Source organism: Balaenoptera borealis (assembly GCF_965194805.1).
Source record: "Balaenoptera borealis genome assembly, chromosome: 12".
In the NCBI taxonomy this organism is placed as follows: domain Eukaryota; kingdom Metazoa; phylum Chordata; class Mammalia; order Artiodactyla; family Balaenopteridae; genus Balaenoptera; species Balaenoptera borealis.
Genome location: NC_138869.1, coordinates 82,748,625 through 82,773,767, shown reverse-complemented (window position 1 = coordinate 82,773,767; position 25,143 = coordinate 82,748,625). Strand labels below are relative to the sequence as shown.

Below are 25,143 nucleotides of genomic sequence, written 5' to 3'. Positions count from 1 at the left end.
ATAGAGTTGTCAGAGATAGAAGGGATGCCGAGGCACGAAAAGAGCAGCCTATCATTGGAAGTTATCGAGCCTGGGATGGGTGACAACTTGACAGGGATATTGGAAGGAAGATCCAAATGTTGGAGGAGAGTGGGAAACTTAAGGGGTCTTCCAACACTGAGAATCAATGATGAAAATTTAATCACCAGCAAACACAGACATCTGGGACAGCCTATGCATTTCTTATTTCCAAAGTGTTATGGGAGTTGTAGGAGGGTCTATTTCTAAGAAGATGTGATGTCAGTATACTTTGTGACTCAAATAGAAGAATTTAAGCACATTGAACATTTCACTTCCCCAGCCCATGGTCCAATTAAAACACCAAGGCCCTGGGAATGAACCAGAGGAGAATATATCCAAGACATAACAGAGTTAGTATCGTATTCTACATTTAGTAACATATATATTTTGGACACATACTATGTGCTAAGTACTGTGGATAGACAGAGGAAATCCTACAAGGACCTACTGTATAACACAGGGAACTATACTCAATATTTTGCAATAATCTATAAGGGAAAAGAATCTGAAAAAAAAAGATACATATGTATGTAAAACTGAATCACTGTGCTGTACACCTGAAACTGACACAGTATCGTAAATCAACTATACTTCAATAAAAAAATATTTACAGTAAAAAAAAAAAAAGGAGGAAATCCTTTCCCAATTATCCCAGGTAATTACCTGCACTCTACTTAACACTCTTATAAACTCTCTGTGTTATATTTTAAGTCTTTGTATGTAACTGTCTTCCACTTCGGAAGTACTTAAAGATGGGACAATCCTTTAGCCATCTTTGCACCACCTGCCATTAGCACAGTAAAATACAAGAAACAGTAAAATATCAGGCTCCCAAGGTGGGTGTTGAGACAGAAAACATCCTCAATTTTCCAACAGGTTGTTTTCTCTGAACTGAGCATTAAAAATTGTCTAGCTTCCTCCCCTTATTTATGTTGTTCAACGTGCTTTTGCTTGACTTTAGATTCAAGGATATTATGAGAACATAAGACACAAAGAAGGGCAAAGTTATTAAGATTTCTTGAGATCTCAAAGAAGGGAATTCCTAACATTTCAGGAAATTAGGGCTCTGGTTTTATCTGAGCTAAGTCTGTTCTGTCCATGAAGCCCCACGCCACCTTGGTCTAATTGCCATCACCATTCTGGGGAACTGTGTCTGTGGGGACTTCCGCAGATTTCAATCAATCGTCTTCCCCTTTCCAGTAGACGCCGTGGTGTCTGCTCTGTTCTCTAAAGCGATATACACTTTGGATGGTACTCAGTAAATTATAAATAACGGATAAACCTGCCTCCTGTCATTTTCATAGAAACAAGCAGCTTTCCAGGCTGTGAGTCAATCACGAGAAGGGTCACTACTCTCCCCACAGTTTCCCAGAGCACCCTGATATGTCAGCTACCACAGAAAACTGGAAGTAGTTGTCTGGGCTTTACAAGGCCAGATCATTCCCTAGCTCTACCTAGACATATTCAATCTGCTGAAAGTAAGCCATGGTTCTCCAGGTACCAAATCAGCCACCCTGGAAGATGGAACTCAAGTGGTATGAACTGGGAAGGAGATTCTGACGAAATAAAATAGTAGCACAAGTTGATGCTACTAATTAGAGTTGTCTCTACGCTTATCCAGTCACACTCTCTCCTTACTTCTTTCCCAGCCAGCACTCAGCAAAAACAATGGAAAATCAGACTCTGCTAATGGACTGTTTTCAACGTCAGATGTGATATGTTTCCTTTCTAACACATTTTTCTCTTGAGCTGATGCTTCTATCAAATTAAAGTTACCACCGTCAGTAGGAAATTATGAAAGAGACACCTTCCATGCTAACACATTGTTACCCAGATTATTATCAGGATAATAGATGTAGAATCTCTTTAATTCATTACAGTATAAGACAGAACTTTACATAATTCTCAATGTCACTTTAAAAATGAATTAGAAATGGTTTTCTTCCCAGGGAAAAGAAGCTAATAGTCTAGGAATATCCTAGGACTGTGGTTCTTAAAGCTGTCTAATTATCAGAATCAACTTCAGATTTTGTAAATTATACAGATGCCTGAGTCCAATCCTAGACTTGAACTATTGAATCAGATCTTTAAAAGTGTACTTCAGGCCTCAAGATTTTTTTTTTTTGGCAACGCCATGCAGCTTGCAGGATCTTAGTTCCCCAACCAGGGATCGAACCTGTGCCCTCGTCAGTGAAAGCACAGAGTCCTAACCACTGGACAGCCAGGGAATTCCCTTGTGTCTTCTTTTTTTGGCTTTTTTTTTTTTTGGCCTCAAGACTTTTAAAAAGCTCTAAGGGAAATTCCACTATGAAGCCAGGTTTATACATTTTCTGATCTAAAGTGCTTCATGCTTTAGTTATTTTTACAATTTGATCTTAGGTGCTTGGAATTTCAAAAAATTCAGGCAGTCACCATATAAATATATGTTTTATCTCTAAATGGAACTGTGATAGGACTACAAACATGTCTGGGTTAATAAAGACGGTTTTAACAATTTAAAAGAGAGTCTGAACAAACTGAAAAACCAGTCTTACCTGAAATGTGTTAAGTGTCTCTGGATGTCAAGGTCTAGAATTGGAGTGGGTCTGGAGGATCCCAGCGGTGATCTATCTTGGCTCAAGAGGTCTTGAAATTCTTTACAAATTTGTCTAAAATAAAAGATTCAAAATTAAAGTTGAACTCTTGAAACGGGGCTTTAATTTCATCCCATGATATTTTTCCAAAGGCTTGTTTTCTCTTTTAAAAGAGGACTAGATAAATATCATAAAGCAACCTCTGAAGTTCCATCTACAACATACAGATGAGGTTACAATGAGTTACAATAGCAACTATGCTCTCAAGTTGGTCATGCTCTCAAGATGATCATGAAACCTTTCAAGTGAGTAACAGTCCATGACATTGACAAAACCAATGTTCATTTTTAGGTGAATATTCACAGATTAACCTCAGTATAAGGGAAAAATCTATACAACAAGATCACAATTAATAATTCCTTTTAAAAAAATTAAAATGTGATTCTGGGGGTGGGGTATCATGTCTGTAAACAAGTTTAAATCAAGCTATAGGCTTATTTCAGAGCCATGATTCAAGTAGACTTTGGGAAATTCCTTTCCCCAATATTTCATTATAATTCAGACTCTTGTGGACTTAAATTTGTATTTTTAATATTTGAAGTAGACAATCACCCAAATTTAGTCTACTAGCCTCATTTTGTCTCACAAAAATGATTACATTATGCTCCATGTAAGATAGTTCCTTGCAAAAAAGTATCAGCAAGGGCATTTTTCTGCTGCTTTTCTTAATTTAAATGATTATGATTTCTGATCATTGGTTTCAGTTTTAATTACCATATTACCATGATTGTTGGCTAACAGTAAAGCCCTTGTGATACATAGTCCAAAAGATATAATTCTGAAGAAGGAAACATATGAAGGAACTGTGTGTGTGTGTGTGTGTGTTTTAACAACAAAACACTAGATTAATGCAGAAACTGAAGAGTCAAGTAAAAGACTGCCGAGGAATTGCTCAAAAGAATCCATCAACTAAGTGAAACCACTCCATATTCAAGGCATAATACGATAGTGATTAGGCTTTTTGTCTGGATTTACAATGGGCAGTCACAAAATGTTAATAATGTAGCCCTGACTATAATTACCTATGGAGCCAAAGTCAAGGACAGAAGGGTCAAATTATTACAAGTGAAAGTCACTCCACGGGCCCAACCACTAAGTCCTCTCCAAAGCATTTGTGTCATTAAGCAAAAAACTACTACAAAGTGACAAAATGTCTTGAAGCCCAAATAATGTACCATTGAGTTAAAATCAGAGGAGCCTTGTTTATTATAAGGTACCCCATATTTATTGAATTCTTCTAGAGATCATTTGAGACTTCTTTCTTTTTTTTTACAAGCAATTAGTCTCAGTTTTAATGCCAGTGTTCAAATATTGTCATTTCACAGAATTTGCCTTACTCGTTTTGAACACAGGTGAAAGTAAAAGAGGGTCATAGGGAAAGGAAAAGCCAAACAACAAACAAATAAACAGATAAGTCTTTACCTGCTCTAAATCAAACAGGATCCTCCATACCCCCCCTGCTAATGTTTGGTTGAGTCCCAGATGTAGCATCTAAACGCATGTTTTAACAGTGCATGTGTGTACTTCCACTGAGAATATTTGATCTGAACTTCTCACTTTTTCTGTTCTGAGTTAGACTCAGTTGGCTGACTTTCAGGTGTATTGCCTATTTCTAATTAACGAGTAGCAACTTATTAAATGTTGATGTTATTTGTTGGCATCAAATGATGACATTTGGTGGGGCATCATTATCTGTTGTGCTTTATGTTATTTAATAGAGTTAGATATATTGTTATCTTTGTTTTTAGAAAATGTCTTACTAAATTTTAAAATACAGGCTCTTGCTATCATTTTTCAGACTAGCAATGTGAATTACTACGTGGTAGGGCATCAGTATGATGCATTATTACAAAGGAATATTGGAGTTGCTGAAAGACTGGTCTCTTAATTTTCTATCAGATTAAAATGTATTAAAAATTTAAATGGAGGTTAAGATATTGCTTTAGTTCGTGTGTTATATGGGAATTTCTCGGATAATTGAATAAACTAATTTATAAGTTGGCAAATCAACTTCTTTACTGTTTAAACAACAGAGCAAGTTACAATAAACTTAAAGTTGAGGAAGAAATGAGGAAAAGGCAAGTGTGGAAAAATTTAACTTATGCTAAGCAATTCAACTACTCCACACATGAAGCTGTATCAGGAGAAGTTTCAGAATTTTCAACCTTGATATTTGATTCTTCTGCTTAACTCAGTGACTTCGGACAGCCTCCAGACTTAAAAACAGATGACAATTTTGTAGATTTCCTTTAGGCAATTATCATCATCACATTATGACAGTTACAGAGTTATTATTTTTATGCTTAGTTTCATTCTTATTTAAATTTTTATTTATGAAGCTACAGTAAGAAATACCCTTATTTCTCCAAACAGAATGTCACATTATGAATTATGTAACACAAGATGATCTTCGATGAATCATAAATTCTAACTTTATCACTTACGTCATTGTCCTTAAGGATATAATTTTTTAGCTGATGTCTGAATTTAAAGTTCTGTTTCTCCTTTTGACTATTAATGTTATGGTAAAAATTAAAACTCACTAACTATTCCGCTTTACCCTAATGCAGATCAAGTGTTAATCATATTTAGTTCTAAATTCAATGAAGAGGTTTAAATGTGTTTTTCATAAATCAAATAAATGTTTTGTCCAGTACATTTTTAGATTTCAAAAACTGTCTAACTCAGTTTCTGTTCCTCCCCTTAAATAATTATCTTATTGCACGAAAATATTTGGTTAATCAACAAAGCACTGGGAATAAAGAGGAATTAGGAGGGTAGCGGCACTTAATCAATGAGCCTTTCTTACAATTGTATACTCGGCAATATAATTAAATACAACAGAATCTGTTATTCATAGAGGTAAAAAAGAAATATGTAAGCCATTGTGCAGATGCGGATCAGCAATTGGATCTCTCATCTAAAGAATTTTGAATTTTGTATATATTTTTTGATACAATTGTCACAGTCTTGTGAACAAAGGTGAACTGATCAGAATGTAACGAATATCCATGTAGATTACTTAATTTCAACACTGAGCATTTTAATCGAAAATAGCCAATGCTTTACCATTGGAAAATTTAGAAACTACTCAGAACACATGTTGGATCCATTAATATGTTGCAGAAAGGCATTTATTCCCACATACCCCTTAATTTATCTACTTATATTGATGACTACTTGTATTGAGTATGTTTGCTATGACTGCATAGTCTCCGATTCTTCAATTCTTGTTTCACATGATCTAATAAGAAGATGGAATGGATATAAATAACCACAAAAACAAAACATTTAGTCTGTCTCCTAATTTCTAGATGTTTATAGCCTATTTACTCTTACATAAAATAAGGTAATTGGAATTAGTGAATTCAATTCTTGCTTGACATTTAATGGTCTGCAAATGTCCAGCTATGGGCAAAGGGATCAAAGAGAATTACATGTTCTTGAAATATTTTATGAAATCAAAGTTCAAAATATCACCTAAAATAATATACATTACTTAGATCCCATGTAAAAGGGCAATACTAGTCCCTAGTTGAATCCACTACTATAAAATAGATGTCTCCATATAACTTTGACAAACATGAAAGTACTTCTCTTACTTCTCCCAAGTTCTTCTAACATTTACTTCTGTGAAAACAAAATCTCAACATCAGTTTGAACGCACTGACTCCTGAACACTTAAACAGAGTGATGGGAATTCCCAAGAAAATGGGAACTTATGTTTGGTAATTTAATGGTGGCCTTGCTGTGGGTGGTGGGAGTGAACAGTTCGAAAACCTGGAGGAAGGAAGACAAGAAGGATTTCTCTGGATCAGGGGATGAAAGTCTTAGAAAATGCATGATAAAACCACAACCGAGTAATTTTGAGGTAGAAAACATGAAGGTGTTTTCTCTTGGATAATTCGTATTTGGGGATAATAGTATCATTCAGAGGTATCACATGGGTATGCATGTTGGGAAATTTGTAAAATCCTACCAGCTAGAATGATATGCTTTGGGAACACCTAGGAGATACTGCCTAACTTCTAGCACTGTATATTTCTCCTGATCTGTAACAACTTGTTATAGTCTCCTGAGATTACATTAAGGATACAAACTAACGAACTACATGTACTTTCAGTTCCTTCTGGAAAAACTGAAATACAGCGGATGAAGACCCCTCTGGGTCAAAGACTGTTTGGAAGAGGGAAAAAGTAGAAGCAAAGTAGAAGTGAAGACCACCCCCACCCCGCCCCCCCACCCCCCAGGGAGATAAACTGCACAAAAAATCTAGGTTTAGGTCTTTCCAGTAGCAAGTGTTCAGCAGCTTCCCTAGCACAAAGCTCCTCTCAAAATTTAAAATCCAAGTGTTATATCCCTTATAATGTTCTTTCTCTAACTCTTGGCCTTACTTCTATCTTTCTGCTATTCTTTTCCCCTTTGTCTCCTTGTTTTGTCTTTTCTCTTCTTTTGCCACCACCTTTCATTTCCCTTCTGTTTGGGGCAAGATGAGAGAATGTATCTAGTACTCTCAGAAGAGCAATGAATAAATATATCTGAAACCCAAACAGTAACAGCCACAAGCAGCACAAACCCCAAATAAGGGACTTTACGTTTCTTGGGCAAGCCTGGTGGGTGGTAGGTATCCCATACAAAACCTTAAATTTGTAAGAAGATCTATGTTACTTTAGATGTAGTAGAAGGAGAAATATTTATTTTTGGTTTTGTGCATTCTGAGACATTTACATTTTAGCCAACATATCGTAAAGTCATTTAAAAAAATCAGTTTCTAAGAAGCAATGTTTCTAACACTATCTACCACATACTTTCTCTTTAAAAGTTTTCCCCAAATAAGAAACTAACTTATAAATGATAATTTAACCACCTGGGACTATTAGTTCTAAAATCTGAATATAGAGTTAGGAAATTAAATAAGATTATTCATGGTTTATCTGTAGCAATAACTTGTTTTAGTAAAGAGAAGAGAGCAAGAATTAGCTACCACTTGAAAGATTTTCATCTAAAGTTTTTTTTTTTTTTGTCCATGCAGCACAGCATGCAGGATCTTAGTTCCCCGACCAGGGATCGAACCCGCAACCCCTGCAGTGGAAGCGAGGAGTCCCAACATGCACTGGACCGCCAGGGAAGTCCTCTTCTAAAAATTTGAATGTGATTTGAGTAGTACTTAAGGTTCTGCTGGGTTTTCACACAGTAAATGGTAGTTCTTTCATTAATTATCAAAGAACTTTCAAGTTTGAGGGAGTTTGAAGTTATCTTATGAAAGCTTCCCCTTTTCCACATCATTTCCCTCATTATTTTAATTCACATTTTAATTGAACTTTTTACAATTTTCAGAAGCTTTCTCACACATTCTATCTTTTCTTTTTGACACTATCACTACAGGGGCTGGGGCAGTACAGGGATTATTTGCTTAATTATATACAAGAAAAAATGGGGGCACTGAAGCCAATCCTTGATCCCAGAGGTCTCTCTGTTACCTCTCATGCATCTGGGTCGTCAATTTTTCACACACTCCGAGTACTTATAGTGTTTTAAGATCTTTCTCCTCATTTATTAAGGCACAGTGATTGGCTTACACCGAATTGCATAGCAACCAACCAGCATATTTGCCTGGAATCTACATCTCCTAAACATGTTAGGCATTCCTACTATTCTGAAGAGGTTTTCTAAGAACTTTTGTCAGTGTCAGTGGTAGCGCCATCACTATACAGTTTGCAAATCTTGCTATGGGTGCAATGTTGGGGAAGTCCTTGTTTAATACATCTAGCTGCTGGTGTGTGAGACCCCCCTTAGAGACCAGGTGCTTTCTAGACTGTTTCCCTCATTCAAAGAAAATGAAAAAAAAAAAAAAAACAGGATGAACGCACACAGAGTCTTCCCCATTCTGCTTACTTGGTCGCTAGGATCATCTTTTTTCTTGCTGTCTGTTCTTTCTGTTCCATATGTTGTCTGGCAAGATGTTCTCCTACTGCTTTGGCTGGAAACTCTGTTTCACAAGTGTAGCCAAAATCTCGAGCCAAGTGTAACGCCTCCCCTGTTGGCAGACAATAAAAGTCAGTTTCTCACTAATTTCGTTGGCAGACAATAAAAGTCAGTTTCTCACTAATGTCCAAATTCAACAAGAGGAACACCTCCTCTTTCCTCAAGCCTCATTCCTGGCTGTGGTCATGTGGATCATTTTTCCTATTCATTCTAAATAATCCAAGGGAAAGGAGCTTTGGGGGTGGGGTGGGGTTAAGAAACATGGAGAAACAGAAGCTACTTACCCGGCAGGGGTATGTGGGAAATTGAGGGGGAAAATCAGAAGCGCAGTCTAGGAGTTTTGATTCCCCTGGAGGCTCTGACCATTAGACCAGCTGGACGTCTGAGATCTTACACATGAATGCCTTGGGGGAAAAGCTCTAGGGGCATGTCATTTTGTTGCTGCCCAACCTACAACCTATTCTCAATGTATCCGAAATATTCAGATATCTTTTCCACGAGACCTATCAAAACACTGGCAAAAGGTCCACATAATTTTTCAAAGAAGTTGGAACATTTTGGAAAGGGAAATAATTGAATTATATCAATTTCATAACATTATGTTGCTAAAGAGATTATACTGCCTAATTATAGTACTAGCGTTATCAGGCTTTATGGTGAGCCTCAGTACCTTTTAGTACTATGTATAGTACTTCTTCAGTACCTTATAAAAACTACAGTGCTTCTTAAGTACAGTATGATGATAAATAACTTTTGTTCTTTCACAAAATCTGAAAGAAATGGGGTAAAAATGACTTATTGGCAAGGTAAGATTTGGCCATGGACTCCAGTTTGGAAAACAACCATATTTTTAAAGCTCAATCAAGCCAATACTTACTTGACCATTAAAACTTTAAAAAAGCAAGCTCTCACTACATATGTATTGAGCACCTACTTCATTCAAGGCAAAGTGCTAGGGAGGAGTAAAGGCGGATATAAAAGGGCACCAAAGATTGTCCCTGTTTCTAGGAAGATGACAATCATATCAATGATAATAGTCACAACAACAACAAATCCAGAAACACCTTGGTAGCACTTTATAAGTTATATTGCATCTACATAAGCGTTATCTATAGTCTGCACATGTTCATTGACATTATATTGATATTATATATAATACAAGCTATTGTATTACAAGTATCAAATAAATGTTAGAGATAAAATGTTTGACACAAGTTCAAAAGAGGAGAAGGTGGTACTCATGGAGAGGTGATCCAACAGCTACATAGTCAATCAAATTTTGCCATGAAGAAATTAAAAAATTGTCAGGTTTGATGACCAAACCTCATGACACTTGTTTGGTGACTGGCCAAAGTAATGGATTTGATCCTGCTTTATATTCATAGAATAACAAAGTAGTCGATGAATTAATATTAGTAAGAAGTAAAAATGATTAATATTACTATAGAAAAGGAGGAAAAGTTTATAGATATACACAATAGGCTAGTTAATATCAATGAAACATTCCTTAGTAAAGATACTATTTTTTCTCTAAAAAAAAAAGAAATATTAATCTTCCAGATTGGGAAACTCATATTTATAAAAATGACCAAAAAATTACCTACAATGGAAAACAGGAAAACATTTTAGGACAGTATAGAGCTGAAAAAATATAATCCTAAGAGTGTTTTTCCCTTAAATTTTTCTTGGATATATGTTTTTCCCTTAGGATTTTTAGTTGTAAAAAATGTAAATAATGACGTTCAATATTTGTTTGTTTTTCTTTTTCCCTAAAAGCTTCTATCTCATAATGTTTCCCTTATATGTATTAAGGAGAAGAAGGAACAAGACTAAGGGCTCTTTAATGATGGTTTATTTATGTGATTTATGCCCACAGAGCTAATAGGTGGGGTTCTCACCCTTGTTTGTTTGACAGGAAGGCACATTTAGGCTATGGAAATCTCCACTGTGACTATGCAGATATTAGTTAACACCCTGATTTGAAGTTTCAGTGTGTACAAATATTAACCACACATTAAAATTAGACTCGAGTTTATACAAGTGTGTTTAATTTTTATTTATGTTACCATGAGACACGAACATTGTAATTCATCCTTTTCATGCATTCCCTGAGTCTTTAACAACATTTTTTCATTCACAAAATGTGAGAAGCCCTGTTCTAAGCCTTGGAAGAGTCCAATTTAATATAAAAATATGACAATGTGGTAAACGTATTAGATCAGATAATGTTTTGTGAACTATCCAATCATGATTTTCCCCTCAGTCTGTTTCAAAGCAGCAGCAGGTCTTTAGTTAAGATTTTTATATTCCTGTGGTAGAAAACATCATTTTTCCTCCATTTTAAACAGAAAGATGACAAAACTGGATGAAAAGGGTCTCTATATTGACTAGTCTAGGTAGTGCTAATTATTGGGGGGGGGGTCACATTTTTGGATAAACTGCAATGTACAAGCAATATTTTTAAAGTGCTTATTACCAGCAGTTTATCACCCTAACCAAAGAGGAAAGAAAATGTGTGCTTATTTGGCAGAAGAAAAGGCACGAAGATTTTTTTTAAAGAGACATTGTAATGCCATGTAGGATGGTTACTTTTGCTAAGAAAATGACAGAAGGGAGGTAATTCAATAAATTTCAAATTTGAGGTAAAAAGTCTTAAAGCTTGACCCATCAAAGAATGGCTACAGCACCTGACCAGAAGATAAACTCATGTGACCTTAGGACTCAGAAGAATTTTGCCCCTAACCCAATAGCACTGTTCATAATGTCATCCTTGTACAGCAAATCGAGTTATGTAAACTGATATATCTTCATATTGCAATATTGACACAGAAATAGATATTTAAATAAAAACTTAGATTATTTTACATATATACAATATATACAGGTCTCTCTCTATATATACAATATATACAAGTCTCTATATATAGAGACTATTTTATATATATATATATTTAAGAGACTATTTTATATGTATATATATATATATACACACACACATACACACATATGCATATATGTGTGTATATATATATATATATATTTTTTTCCCCTCTACTGTTTGTGCAATAGTAGGAGAAGTGAAACAGTGCAAACAGGAGGATGGCAGCATGCCTCTTAAATTTTGTGTTAAAACCTGATTCTTGAGGATCTGGCCCATTTTATGCAAACCTCTCACCGCGTGGTAGTTTTAAAAACAGTTTGAATGGAACAGCTGCTATTTACATTTACACTGACAGCCAGATCCTTCCTTCCCTTAGCTCTGTTTACTGCTTTCTCCTGCTTGCGACGTAACATTGTTACTGGATGTATAGCGATGCTACATCAAAAGAAGTGGCAAGTGAAGACACTCTGATGTGTAGTTAAAATGTGTAGACCATGCCACAAAAGCTTTGTGTGTGAGGACCCAAGAACGAATTAATTAATGGATCCATGAATTAAAAGACACATGATATTCAGGAACAATGACAAAGCTACAGTTCAATCCTGTACCACAGATATCTTAGAGTCAACAGGTTTAAGAAAAATAGAAATTTTTGGAGCAGAAAAGCATGTGAATAAGACTCTAGGGGATTTGACTGATTTGTGAAAATAAAGAACTACGAGCTTCTCTGTCTCTGTGGGGGGACAAAGTACCCACGTGAACAAGTAGGTGCAATAACCTGGGGTGACAGAGTGATCCCTGAAGGGCTAGATCCCATATAGCAAACATGGCGGCTGTTGTCTCATTTCTGTGCACGATAAGGTGGGATGCCCCGTGGTGGTTGTTTTCCAGAGAGTATTTAAGCTCTTCCTTTATTTCAATGCACTGTGCCACCTGACAAACCAGTACCGCCCCACCCCTGCTTTTTCACACCACTGAAGCAACACAGTAACTTTGGCAAATACGTCCATTGTATTTCATGTCATTCCAAAAATTACTGTTATAGAAGTAGGATACATGGGGGATAGTTTGAGAGCTTGGACAGAATATTCTAAGTGCAAGGCTTTAGGCTCTCTATGCCAAGTAGTGACACCCCCCCTTCCAAAAAAGGGGAAACCACTAAGCATTTTTCAATAGTAACAGCAGCAGTTAATGACTCATGTTGAGGACCTCTCTCTCAAAAAACCAACACAAGCAAAGTTACAGAATATGGGAAGAGCATAAAAAGAGAATTTGCTCTTTTTCGGGGCATTCATTTTTCACACTCAAAAGCAAAAAGTAAAAAACTAAGGGTAAATATTAGGGAACACTTTTATGGCAATTACTGTTGAAGCCCAGAAATGGAAAGTTAATGGAAAAAGTGTTTTCCAAGGAAAGTGGATTGATCATTTTACTGAGATTCTGGGTTCCCACATTATTTTACCTGAAGCAGGTCTAAATGCATTTTTAAAATAGAAAGAACACACCTAATTTCAACATTTTAGCCGGTCATTAAGGATTTTTTCTCCTTTTAGAATTATTGTATTTTAGAAGAAAATGTACTTTAGACAACTACAAATCAATATCTTAAACTAATTTGTACTAAAGGATACTTCTACACTGTTATTCACTAGACAATTCTCACCAACTGTCACTAAATTCATTGCCTTAGAAAGAATTTAGGTTTAACTTCTTATTGTAATACCCAATATTATTAAATGAAAGCAACAATTCATATGGGTTAAATTCCAGTCACATATCTGTGATTTCAATTTTAATTACATGTATGGAAAATAGCACATTCAAATCTATCTCTGGGATTATTCTGAGAAGCACCTATTAGATAGCAAATTTGAGAATATTTTCAAATCTGGATAAGATATTAAAAAAGTTATAAAAAAAATATCAAGCTTCAGTAAACCCTAGAGCTGAAGGACAGGTTTAATGTATCTGTTACAGGCTTCCAGAACGATTCTAAAAGGAGTGCACTCTGTAACACTATATATCATATAATCTACACTATAGGTAAGTGCCTTATAATGTGGTAGTTTCCCTATTTAACGAGGATTTTGTTTAAATACCAACACTTTGTTCTTCAAAGTGGTAGTTTTGTTCCCCATTCCATACTCTGTGCTTAGTACAGCACCCGATTCATAATAGGTACTTAGTAAACATTTGTTAAATGGAAAAGCTTTCAAATATTTTATTGGTTAATTATAACAATAATCTTGCGAGGCACCGCTTCCAAAGAATATAAGTGAAAAACTAGAGCAAAAGAGAATTGCTAGAAAGAATGAAATATATAAAAAACCCATTGAGTATATCATTGTATCAGTGGAGCCATTTAATAAAATAGATTATGCTTGAAGACAGTGTTTTTCAATCCTTGCTATTCCCATAACCTGGGAGTTTGTTTAATATGTGTGTATACACGCATGTGTGCATACACACACACACACACACTCACACACACACACACACACCAGGGTTTCACCCCCCGTCATTCAATATCTGGAGCCAGGGCATCTGCATTTTTTGAAAGCTCTTGACCTCATCTCAAGCCAGGGTTGTCCTAAGGTGAAGGGAAAGCATTATATGGGGTTGAAATATACACCTTCCTCCAAAACAAGGATTCTGTGGCTTATATCAATAAAAAAGAAAACAGTTACTATGGAGTTAATATTAAACTGTAAAGACCTCTGTGTATCTGTGTTCTTGCATACTGAGTTCTGCCTTATTTGGCTGATATAATACACACTCTAGAAACAAAAATGGCTATGTGGTGGGGTAAAGGAGAGACATTGTTAGGGGAACAAAGTCATCAGTCAATTAAAAAAGTATATTTGCTTCAGGAGATTTAGTGTAAGATGAAACTTGCTTTTCATAACAGTCGGGGAAAATGGATTATCAATAAAAGGTGTTGGGACAACTGGCTGGCCATCTGGGGAAAAAAAACAAGTAAAATTAGATCTATAGCATACATCCAACAACAACAAAAAGTCCAGATGGATCAAAGATTTAAACATAAAATATAGATCCACAAAGTAATTAGAAGGTAACATGGGAGAAATATTTTATAATCTTGGGATAAAAAAGGACTTTCAAAATATTACAATACAAATGAAAGGCCATGGAATAAAATATATGAGAAATATGATTATATCAATATAAAAAAGTTCTGCATGACATAGATCTGAACAAATAAGCAACCAAACAAAAAACTCATAATAGCAAACAGACAAACCAGAGCCAGGGGTGGAGAGGCTTTGCAACTCATATCAGAGGCACACAGCCCGTTTTCCTTATATACAATGAGCACTTACAAATGAATGAGAAAAATGTAAAAAATTACCCTATTGGTACAAAGTAAGTGAACAGACAAAAAAGCTCATAAAATTCTCCTAAGACTATACTCAACCTCCCTCATAATAGAGGTAGTCTATTTCTTTTTTCCACTCAAATTAGCAAAGATCAAAAAATTGATAGTACCCTGCTTGGGCTAGAGTATAGGGAAGTACTAGCATATCAATGCTTCTTACCCCCATCACTGATAGAATTATAAATTTACAACCACTGTAAAGAGAAATCTTCCAATAATCTTTTAAAATTACAAATGCAAATATCTTTTGACCCTGCAACACATTCTTAGGAATTTATTGAATAGATATACTTGCATATCTGAAGAATTATTTATGTAAGTGTGAGGTTGCTCATTGTAGCACTATTAGTAATAGCCAAAGATTAAAAACACCCATATGATATTTAGTAGGTCACTGGTTAAATAATGATGCACTCAAACAACGGAATACTGTGCATGTTTAAAAGAATGAACAACTTGTAAAAACTGAAAATAAAAAGAACACTAAGATAATGTGTGAAAAAATGTGTAGAACAGTGTGTATAGAATGCTATAATTTTAAAAATAAAAACCAAAACTATGCATACACATATATATCCTTGGAAGGAAATAGAGAAACCAGTAACATTTGTTTCTTCCAGGAGGAGATCTAAATGGGGAATAGAGTGAAAAGGAGACATTTCACTATATACCTTTTGTAACTTTTGAATTTTTACCATCTAACAAATTACCTACTTAAAATTATATTAATTAAAAAGCAAAACTACTCTCTGACTCAGTTCTTAGAAAGATTTCATCTAAACTCAAATATTTGTTGTAAATTAGAACCTAAGCAATTCCAAAACTTTCATTATTATTCAGTAGGAGTTAGACATCATTAGGAATAATTACAGTCTACAATTTTATTAGAATACCTACGAATTTTGACAAATGTAAACAACAGAAAAAAGCAGAAACGGAGTTTTGAAAAGCACATTAGTTGGCATGAACTTTGAAAGAGAGAATAGTAGAAAAAAGAAAAAACCTAGGAAAGTAATGCAGAGACGTGCTTCTAAGGAAGCTTCTTGATTTGCAGGAGTGAGTAGTATGCTGGATCAAAGGGGCAAAGGCAGGACTGAGCCAAACAGGCTTGGATACATCTGTTTTTTTGTGCCAGAATAGGAGTAGGAATCGAAGCACACCACAAGCACACAGTCAGACACAAGGGCATATGTGTAACAGCCTATTTCCTCTACCCCCTACACATAAACACCTTTCTCCCTGAAAATGAATGAAACCATAAGATGCAGGTCAGGGGAGTACTATTAGAAAGGAAGCAAATGATTTAAGAAGATTCCTCTGAGATGATGTCTATTTATCCATAATATTGTAGGATACTGAGATCAATTATTGAAAATTCTGATAGATATTAGTTCTCAGATATTAGACAACAATATCAAATTGTTACCTAATGATCAATTATCAAAGCAGGGTCTCTCGATAGAAACTATTCCATGACTTAGGATAAGAAATTTACAGATAATACCTATAAGTCTGAAAAAAAAAAAAGCCATTTTCCAAGAAAGACCTTAAAATGACTGACTAACATAGACTGCACTAGCATTTACTTATTGAGTCCAATTCCACTGGCAGCTCTGAAATGCAAAGCTGTCCCCGAGAAGACATTGTCAATGCTAGAGAGTTTGTGTGCAAAAGGGGACACCAGGGTCCCCTAGTGATTAGGCTCTTCCAGGTCATCGTGTGACTAAAGTGAGCACCAGTTAGAACTATTATAACAAGGGGTCAATGTATGACCCTTTTAATATCACATACAGCTTTAGAAGAAAGCTGGAAACCTTTATCCCAGAGGAGGGACTGAGGTGGAAATGTGATGTCTGGAATGGCTGGTGAAGGAGTTATGTTGGGATGATGGTCCTTTCAGACCTACAGCCATGCTGTGCGTCCTTGGAGATTAGCCCTAAGCTCCACACACCCAGAGAAACCCACTCTGGTACCTGTGTGAAGACAAGGGGAATAGCACCTTTGTCCTAAATTCCGTGAGAAGAGCAAATAATGCTGAGTGTGCCCTGTGCGTGTATTATCACTGATACTTGGCAAAAGGATTTTGGTGTTTGAATCCTACAAGCCTCAAGTAGTGAACAATACCTCTTCCTAAATTAAAAAGCCATGGACTAGGGCTTCCCTGGTGGCGCAGTGGTTGAGAGTCCGCCTGCCAATGCAGGGGACACGGGTTCGAGCCCTGGTCTGGGAAGATCCCACATGCCGCGGAGCAGCTGGGCCCGTGAGCCACAATTACTGAGCCTGCGCGTCTGGAGCCTGTGCTCTGCAACAAGAGAGGCCGCGATAGTGAGAGGCCCGCGCACTGCGATGAAGAGTGGCCCCCACTTGCCACAACTGGAGAAAGCCCTCGCACAGAAACAAAGACCCAACACAGCCATAAATAAATAAATAAATAAAATTTTAAAAGTAAATAAATAAATAAAGCTGAAAAAAAATTTATAAAAAAAAAAAAAGCCATGGACTAATCGTACGAAGAAAACTTGCTCCCTAATATCTCGTTTATAGGAAAGCGTTCATTGTCAAGTTGATCGTTCTTTTCCCTGGTTTCTTGGAAATGCAATCATATAGGCTCAGGATTAAAGACAAAGGGGAAATAGCACCAAGTGATTGCATTCCTGTCTCCTACCTTAGGTTGATTTGGCTGAAGTGGAAGGAAAAGGTTTTGTAGGATAGTCTCCTAACTAACTAACTAACTAGATGGGCACCCTTTTGAAAGTACAAGAGACACTATTGATAATTATTCCAGAAAAACAGAAAGAACCAAGATTTAATGTCATCCTAACTTTGGGGGATTAAGTGGCAGCAGATGGTGCATCAGGATGTTAAAAACAGCTTGTACTATTGGATGCAAAAAAGCCCAACAAGCTTGCCCAGGATTCCTAGCAGCACGGATGTCCAATCCATGGTGAAAAACAGGCTCAGGAACGGATAACTTCTTTCTATTCCTTAGTTATATCGTTATAACGGTTGTAACTCTAACTATAAATATATAGTCAAATTCAGAAGTAGTTCAGCAATGCAACTGTTCAGAATCCACGCCACTAACATAAATCCGAGTGGAAAACACATGGTGATGCCGCAAACCAGAAGACCTGGGTTCTCCTCCCTGCTGCTCCCATGATCCTGTGCAAAATGGTTAATCTCACTGTGCCTTAGTTTTCTCATCTAAGAATAAAGATAACTAAAAGTTATTGACACCAACTTTTTGCCGGGCACCCTATGAACTGCTTTACAAACATTCTGATTTCACTCCGACAACAACCTTATGAGGAGGGTACTATTATTAACACCCCTTTATAGGTAAGGACACTGATAAACAGAGAGGTTGTGAGTCTTTCCCTATAGCACACAGCTAGTAAGTGGTAGAAGTGGGTTCAAACAAGGTTATTTGGCTCCAGAAGCACACTCTTTAACCATGTGTGCTATGTCCCACTGCCTTAGACTACTCAATCTTCCGTTTCCCTCCAGGGTTAAAGTTTTATGATCCTGAGTAAATTCTGCTATTAAGTAACACTATTGTTTAGGGAGAAAGAGACAAGAGAACAGGTTCTAATTTTTATTAAGTGCCTCTTTGCCCCATGGTGTCAAGTATTTAATGTAGCGAATGTATTTAATTCTACAAAAGACACACAAGGCAGATGTGGCAGAAATGGGAGCTGGACCATCCAAGATTTGTCCTTTCTTTTATACTATAGAGTTGTTGCTGAGAAGATTCTGCCCAGCTAGACACTACATTTTCTGGTATATCTAATGCTTCTGGAATTAGGCATAGCCATGGGACTAGTTGTCATGGAATGTAGATGGTAGCAACGTGGGCCAATTCCTGGCCAAGTGGGTTGGAAGCTGTGTCCTTTCACCATCGTGTCTTTCTTTATTGTGAACTGAATGCATAGGGCTCCCAGGACCTAGAGGAGGGCATGGCTAGAGGCGGAAGCACTCTGGTCCCTGAATGAGACTAAGAGGAAGGAAGGGCCCGGGGGAGGAACACCCATGTCATCTGTGAAGAGTGAGAAATAAGCTTCTATTGTGTTAAGCCACTGAAAATTTGGAAATTAACTGTTATAACAGCTAGCATTACCCTAAACATCACAGATAGTGTGATCCTTATCTGTAAATTAGGAAAATGAAGCTCAGTCAGGTTAAGCAACCTGCCCAAAGTCAGCCAAATGTCAGAAGTGTTATTACTGGGGGCAGAGGTGGAGGTACTAGGCCAAGGGATGAGGTGAGATGTGCAGGACAGGGGCTGGGAGCTTACTTTAAAAAGAAAGGAAAGAAAGAAGGAAGGAAGGAAGGAAGGAAAGAAAGAAAGAAAGAAAGAAAGAAAGAAAGAAAGAAAGAAAGAAAGAAAGAAAGAAAGAAAGAAAGGAAGGAAGGAAGGAAGGAAGGAAGAAGGGAGGGTGGGAGGGAGGCAAGAAAGGAGGGAAGGAAGGAAGGAGGGAGGGAAAACTAAAGAAGGAGGCAAAAGGGACAAAAGGTTTAGATTTGAAAAGAGTGAATAGATATCACACACAATATTTGTAAATGGTCCCCTTTCTTTTGCTGATGCATATTTATACCCTTCACTGTCCCATACTGTTTTTTAAATATATATATAAACAGAATTTGATATCTGGTCATGACAAACTGAAAGCCAAGGCATTTATGTTTAAGGACTTAACTATGCTTTTGGAACTCCTGGTGTTGCCTGAGAATGCTATATGAGCTTTTGCAAATTGAGCAGAACTGTCCCAGGAAAGCACCCCACTCAAGTGAACAAAACTTCCCTCCAGCAACGCTCTGTAACTTTGGCCATCTTGGAAAACCTCAAGTGAGGTGGGAGTGATAGACAGGAATGACTCCTCATTCCTGCCATAATTGACTCCTTATACTTGTTTTAACAACCACCAACGCTGCAAAGATTGTTCTGGAATAAAATATAGAGGAAGCAGCTAATTGGTGATTCATAAATAATAAATATATAGCAAGAGTATTAGAACTAGAACAATAATATTGGCCAAACTCTTTGAATGTTTTCCAGATATAGAATTTCTCCCACTCTGGAAGAGTCTGGGATTATCCCAAGATCTCAGGAAGATCAATGAATCAGGTTAAGCAATTCTAATCTACTAAATTTTCCAGAAAATGACAACTCTCTAATGTTATAGATACCAGAGTGGACAAAGGAGAAGTCATGGCAATGTGATTAACAAGGGAAAATAAAAAGAACTCCAGGCTTATGATAAAGTGGGTACAAGAAGTTGTACCAACCATTAGTTATATATTTAAACCCCATTAAATGAAGACATATGGGTCAAAAAGGAATATGATCTAGTATTACATTCAGTGGACTCTGAATTCAAATACTCATATCTCATTGTAGGTCAAATATATCTGTGCTATGTGGACCAAAAAAAAAATCCCCACTCTAAGTATGTGCCTTACTAAAATGTTCACTTTTCAAACAACTTTATCTGGTGAAAAAAGTTAGTCAGTCTTGAGTTCTTCATCCCACTGGTTATTAGGTGCAACGCTATTTGTAACAGAAATGTTGTGAATAATTTAAATATTATAAATTTGCATGAAATAGCCCTCTCATAAATTCTTAAAATAGTCCCTAAAATAATGACTCTAATATGTTGATTTGACAATGATGCTAGAATGGCACTATTAGTAGAGTGACTCTATTTAAAAGAAATACAGGAGGAAATGATTATAAAATAATTAAAAACAAAATGATTGAAAACCCAAGGCAAACGTGGAAACCTAGGAATATCATGATGAAACCACTGTTAGGTTAGTGACAAGGGTAGTTTTTGAAAACCGTACCTTCATTTGCTAATTTCAATCCCTGTTATAAGGTACCTTACTGTTCACTGATTGAATCTTGACAAAGGGTAAATCATGTCTGCATGGAGAGTCTAGCAGCGTCCCCATACACTACTCTTTCTTTGGGATTTTTATCAAAATAGCATCAATGGCAAGGCTGTATTCCAAGCATCCCCAGAAAGTGGCAGAGACAAGTACTAAAAAGTCGCAGAAGGGTGACCTTAAGGAGCTGTATTTCTAAGTGTGGTCAATGAGGAATAAAGCCAATCAGAAGTATCTTGTTCTCAAGTGCTGTACCAAAATGGGGAAGGACTGAACCATTGCTGGACTGAACCCCAGCAATGTCTTGGGCCATCAGGAAGATAAAAATTTTCTAAATGATGAAAAAAATTAGTATTCTTTCCTACAGAACCTTAGGTTTATAAGAAAGCTGATCGACCATTTTTGACAGTTAGAAATCTCATTTTAGAATTTCTGGAAAAAATTAATCTAAAACGTCACTGGCTCCCACAAAAATGTTTGATTGAGGGGCAAAAATATTACCAAAGACATGGTCAATCCAAGGTCTATGAATACCAACCAGTAACCATGGTAAAGTTTTAATTTACCAGCTAAAATGGTATAAGCAAAACAAACTTGAAATAACTGAATCAAATCCATGTTAGCACAAAGAGGATGAAGGTCACAAAATATTAGGTTCTCCTCTTGTCCTAAAACCACTTGTAGTTTTTTAAACCGTGGGTCATGACCCATGACTCAACAGTGAGTCTTGAAATAAATTTAGTGGGCTTACATTCAGCATTTAAAAGTAGTGGGTTTACAATCAGCATTTTAAAAGAATACAAAAATATGGAATAGAATAAAAATACCATAGAACATAGTACATAGTAGTGAAACTTAAGTGTGTGAGACAGAGAGAGAATGCACACATCTGAGGGTCATAATGTAACATGCGGGGAGTTGAGGAATACAAAAGGTCCCTTTGCCCCTAAATCTCATTTCCTCAGTTCTATCAGAATGCCTGGAATTCGACCATAAAATATTTATTTCTCTACACCATGAATATTTGGGGGATTTCAAAAGCATCCAGTTAAAGTGGGATGTATCTGAGAAGGATAAAATCTTAAGTTCCATCAGCCAAGGCTGAAGTGACACGTCTGTGAGCAGAGGTGAACACAAGCCAAGCACCTTTGTGATAGGAGAGTTTTGCTGGAAGAGTAGATGGCAAGACCACGAGATTGTCCTGGGATTTCACGTTTTAACCTGTATCCTTTCTCTTAGCATCCGTCAATGATTCCCACACAGGGTGCTCTGGTGTTTTGGGCTAACATAAAAATCAATAAGAAGAATTTTGAATATACCCTTTTAGGGTTCTTCAGGTTTTACTGGACGGACATTCACAGACACCTTGGATAAAGGTCTCTCTTAGGGCCTTTACTTTTCACACCAGTTACATGAAAAGTATCTCAAGGAACATTTAAGTCAATGATCCCTAAACCTCATTATACATCAGGGGGTGTTTTTAAAAATGTAGATACCTGCGCCATACCCCCGGAGATTGCATTTCAAGTGGTTTGGGAATGGGGCCCAGGACCATGATTTTACTGTGGAATTGGGTTTGAGAACAAATCATGTTCTACGATTCATATGATTCTTGAATCCACTCTTATATTTTGAACATATCTTGTTCTTTTGTTAGATAGCTATAATTTTCATGATGTTTTCACTTAAATTAAGCAGGAATCTGTCTCTCTTTAGGATCAATCCATTAGTCATTTTTTTCTACTTTGCTCTTCTTTTAGTACGCCCAACCCCCATGGATGGATTATGGGTCAACTCCCTTTACCATATGCCAGCTCTTAGTATTAGCACACACAGGCAAACAGCACAAGACATATAACATAGTAACAGTTAACACTTATTAAGTGTTCATGACCAATAATATTATTGTGGTTGTTATCATTATTACAATTAGGGAGTAAAGCAAAGATAACTGTTAATAGCAAAATCAGGGACTTCCCTGGTGGCCCAGTGGGTAAGACTCCGTGCTCCCAATGCAGAGGGCCCGGGTTTGATCCCTGGTCAGGGAACTAGGTCCCACATACATGCTGCAACTAAAGATCCCATGTGTCACAACTAAGACCTGGTGCAGCCTAAATAAATAAAGTTTAAAAAAAAAATACCAAAATCACCAAAGCAATTTTGCCAAGACCAAGGTCAAGAACACACTACTTCACAGAGTTGTTCAGTAAATAGTGTGTGTTGATAATCTGGAAAAAGGCAAGATGTTTGTTTGTATGTTTCACTTACCTTTTACTTCCTACAGTGTCTTATGGTCAAGTGGGAAACCAGTGCAAGAAAAGTGTCATAGGTGTGTTCAGGTAAGGCTTGGCAAAAAGGCTTCTTCGTTCATATTTAAAACAATAGCATTCTAGGTTATGGAAGAACTCTCCTTTGAATTCAAAAGCTCCTCCACAAAGTTTAAAAGGTCTCCAATAATACCTCTTCTTAGAAGATTGAATGAGAATATGTAAAGTTTAGTTCTTACAGAAGAACCACAAGGGAAAAGGTAAATTGGGAAAAAAAAAACAAACTTCTGGGAGTATGCTTCCACGTCTGCGTCTACCCCACTGGCTAACCTTAACCTTTCTGTGAGTCAGCTTACCCACACATAAAGCCGTGGAACTCCACTGTACTTTAAGAGATGTCTATCGGATTAATACAATGTGCTCTCAGGCTTGGTGCCATGCCTTGACTCCTGTGAACTCTCTATAAAGGATTATTATTATCCTGTAGATCATGTTGCACTGAATAACAATGAGTTAAACCAGATTTATCTGAACGCTAAAATAAACAATAATAAAAATGGCAATTGCAGAGTTTTGTTGTTGCTGCTATGTGGGGAATACTTGTCTAAGTACCTAAATCTTCTATTGTTATCTTCTTTCCTATTACTGCCAAGATGAGTAAATCGGATGATAGTTTATGAATCAATACCTAAGCCTTATATTAAGTCTAATTTAATCATCATTATCATGATTAGTTGGGAAATTCACGTGTAACTATCTTAACAGTATAGACAAAAATGAAACAGCATAATCAAACAAACCTGAATTTCAAAGAATTGCTAACCTTCCATCATTACCTTGCGGAGCTAAAAAGTCATACCTTCAACTAAGGAAGTCAGGAGGGTGACGTTGGCTGCTTTCCGTCTTCCGGCTGGCAAGTTCAGGCCAAGCCTATCCAGTTTCTCCCTCAGGCAGCGACCCCCATTCTTGGATTTTGCTCTGTCCGAAAACAAACAAAAGCTAGGTTTTGAAAGTTGACATTCGGAGTAAAATGATGAGAAGACTTGACCACATGGGGTATTCAACATGGGACAGGAAACGTAAGGGCTGAGGGTTGAGGAGCGTGGTACCAGTACAGTTAGAAGACCACAGTGCCAGAAAACACCTTTTTCTTACCTTCTCAAAATGCCTCCCAAGAGTGAAGCGTTGAGGCATTCAGGTGGTGAGAGGCGTCTCTTCACCTCAGCAATGGTCACCTTGTATTTGGAAGTAGAACTGAGAAGGGACAAACGACCGGGGACAGAGCAAAACAAGTCTGTGGGGTTGACCACACAGGTGCCACCTTTGGAGGGAAAAGTATATTATATATTAGTGACTGTGTGAGCAGATAACAACATAAAACACATGAGATAAATTTACTGTCACTGCACTACATAGGATTTGGAAACACATGGCACAATTTTCCTGTACATATATCACCTGGATCATCTCAGAAAGCTGCTCTGAAGATGTCCTTTCAAATAACACTCAAGGTTTGTCTTTCAAATATCACACAGAAAATATTTGTGAGGGTATAAAAATTAAAATATTTTAGCCAAAATTAGCATCCTATGCAGTGTTGGCTGGCCCACCAAAGTTAATTTTGACATCATCCACATCAAGAAACACTTCAATTAGGTAAATACCTCAAACTCTACCAGTTAACCCACAAATGGTAGGTATTATATATCCATGGCTCTGTGTGTGTGTGGGTGTCTGTATGTGCACGCATATACAAAATGGATAGATTTTTTTTAATCCATGACTTACTATATAGACAAAAGTTTTGAAGCTCTTTTCTAAAATGTTTGAGAAGTGCCATCTCTCTCCCCTCGTCCATCTAACAACTATAGGCACCAGAGTCATTCAATCCCCAGGTACCACTAAAAATCATGTGCCCATTGCCAGAAACTCCCAACCCATGTGAGTGGATAATTGGTCAAATTTCTCTACATATGTCAGCCGTCAGGATCAACACACACAATCAAACACAGCATCAGACTTAGAACATAGTAA

The 25,143-nt window shown here is 36.8% G+C and overlaps 1 protein-coding gene across 1 annotated transcript in view; it reads right to left on the bottom strand.

Annotated features, from left to right (window-relative positions):
• TFAP2D (transcription factor AP-2 delta) overlaps positions 1-25,143 on the bottom strand; it is a 51,285-nt gene that overhangs the window by 13,046 nt on the left and 13,096 nt on the right. The window contains exons 3-6 of the mRNA XM_082346308.1: positions 24,265-24,430; positions 23,969-24,087; positions 8,589-8,730; positions 2,595-2,708 (exon numbers count right to left, since the gene is read on the bottom strand). Coding sequence (XP_082202434.1) covers positions 2,595-2,708; positions 8,589-8,730; positions 23,969-24,087; positions 24,265-24,430 — 541 coding nt within the window. The remainder of the gene's footprint in view (positions 1-2,594; positions 2,709-8,588; positions 8,731-23,968; positions 24,088-24,264; positions 24,431-25,143) is intronic.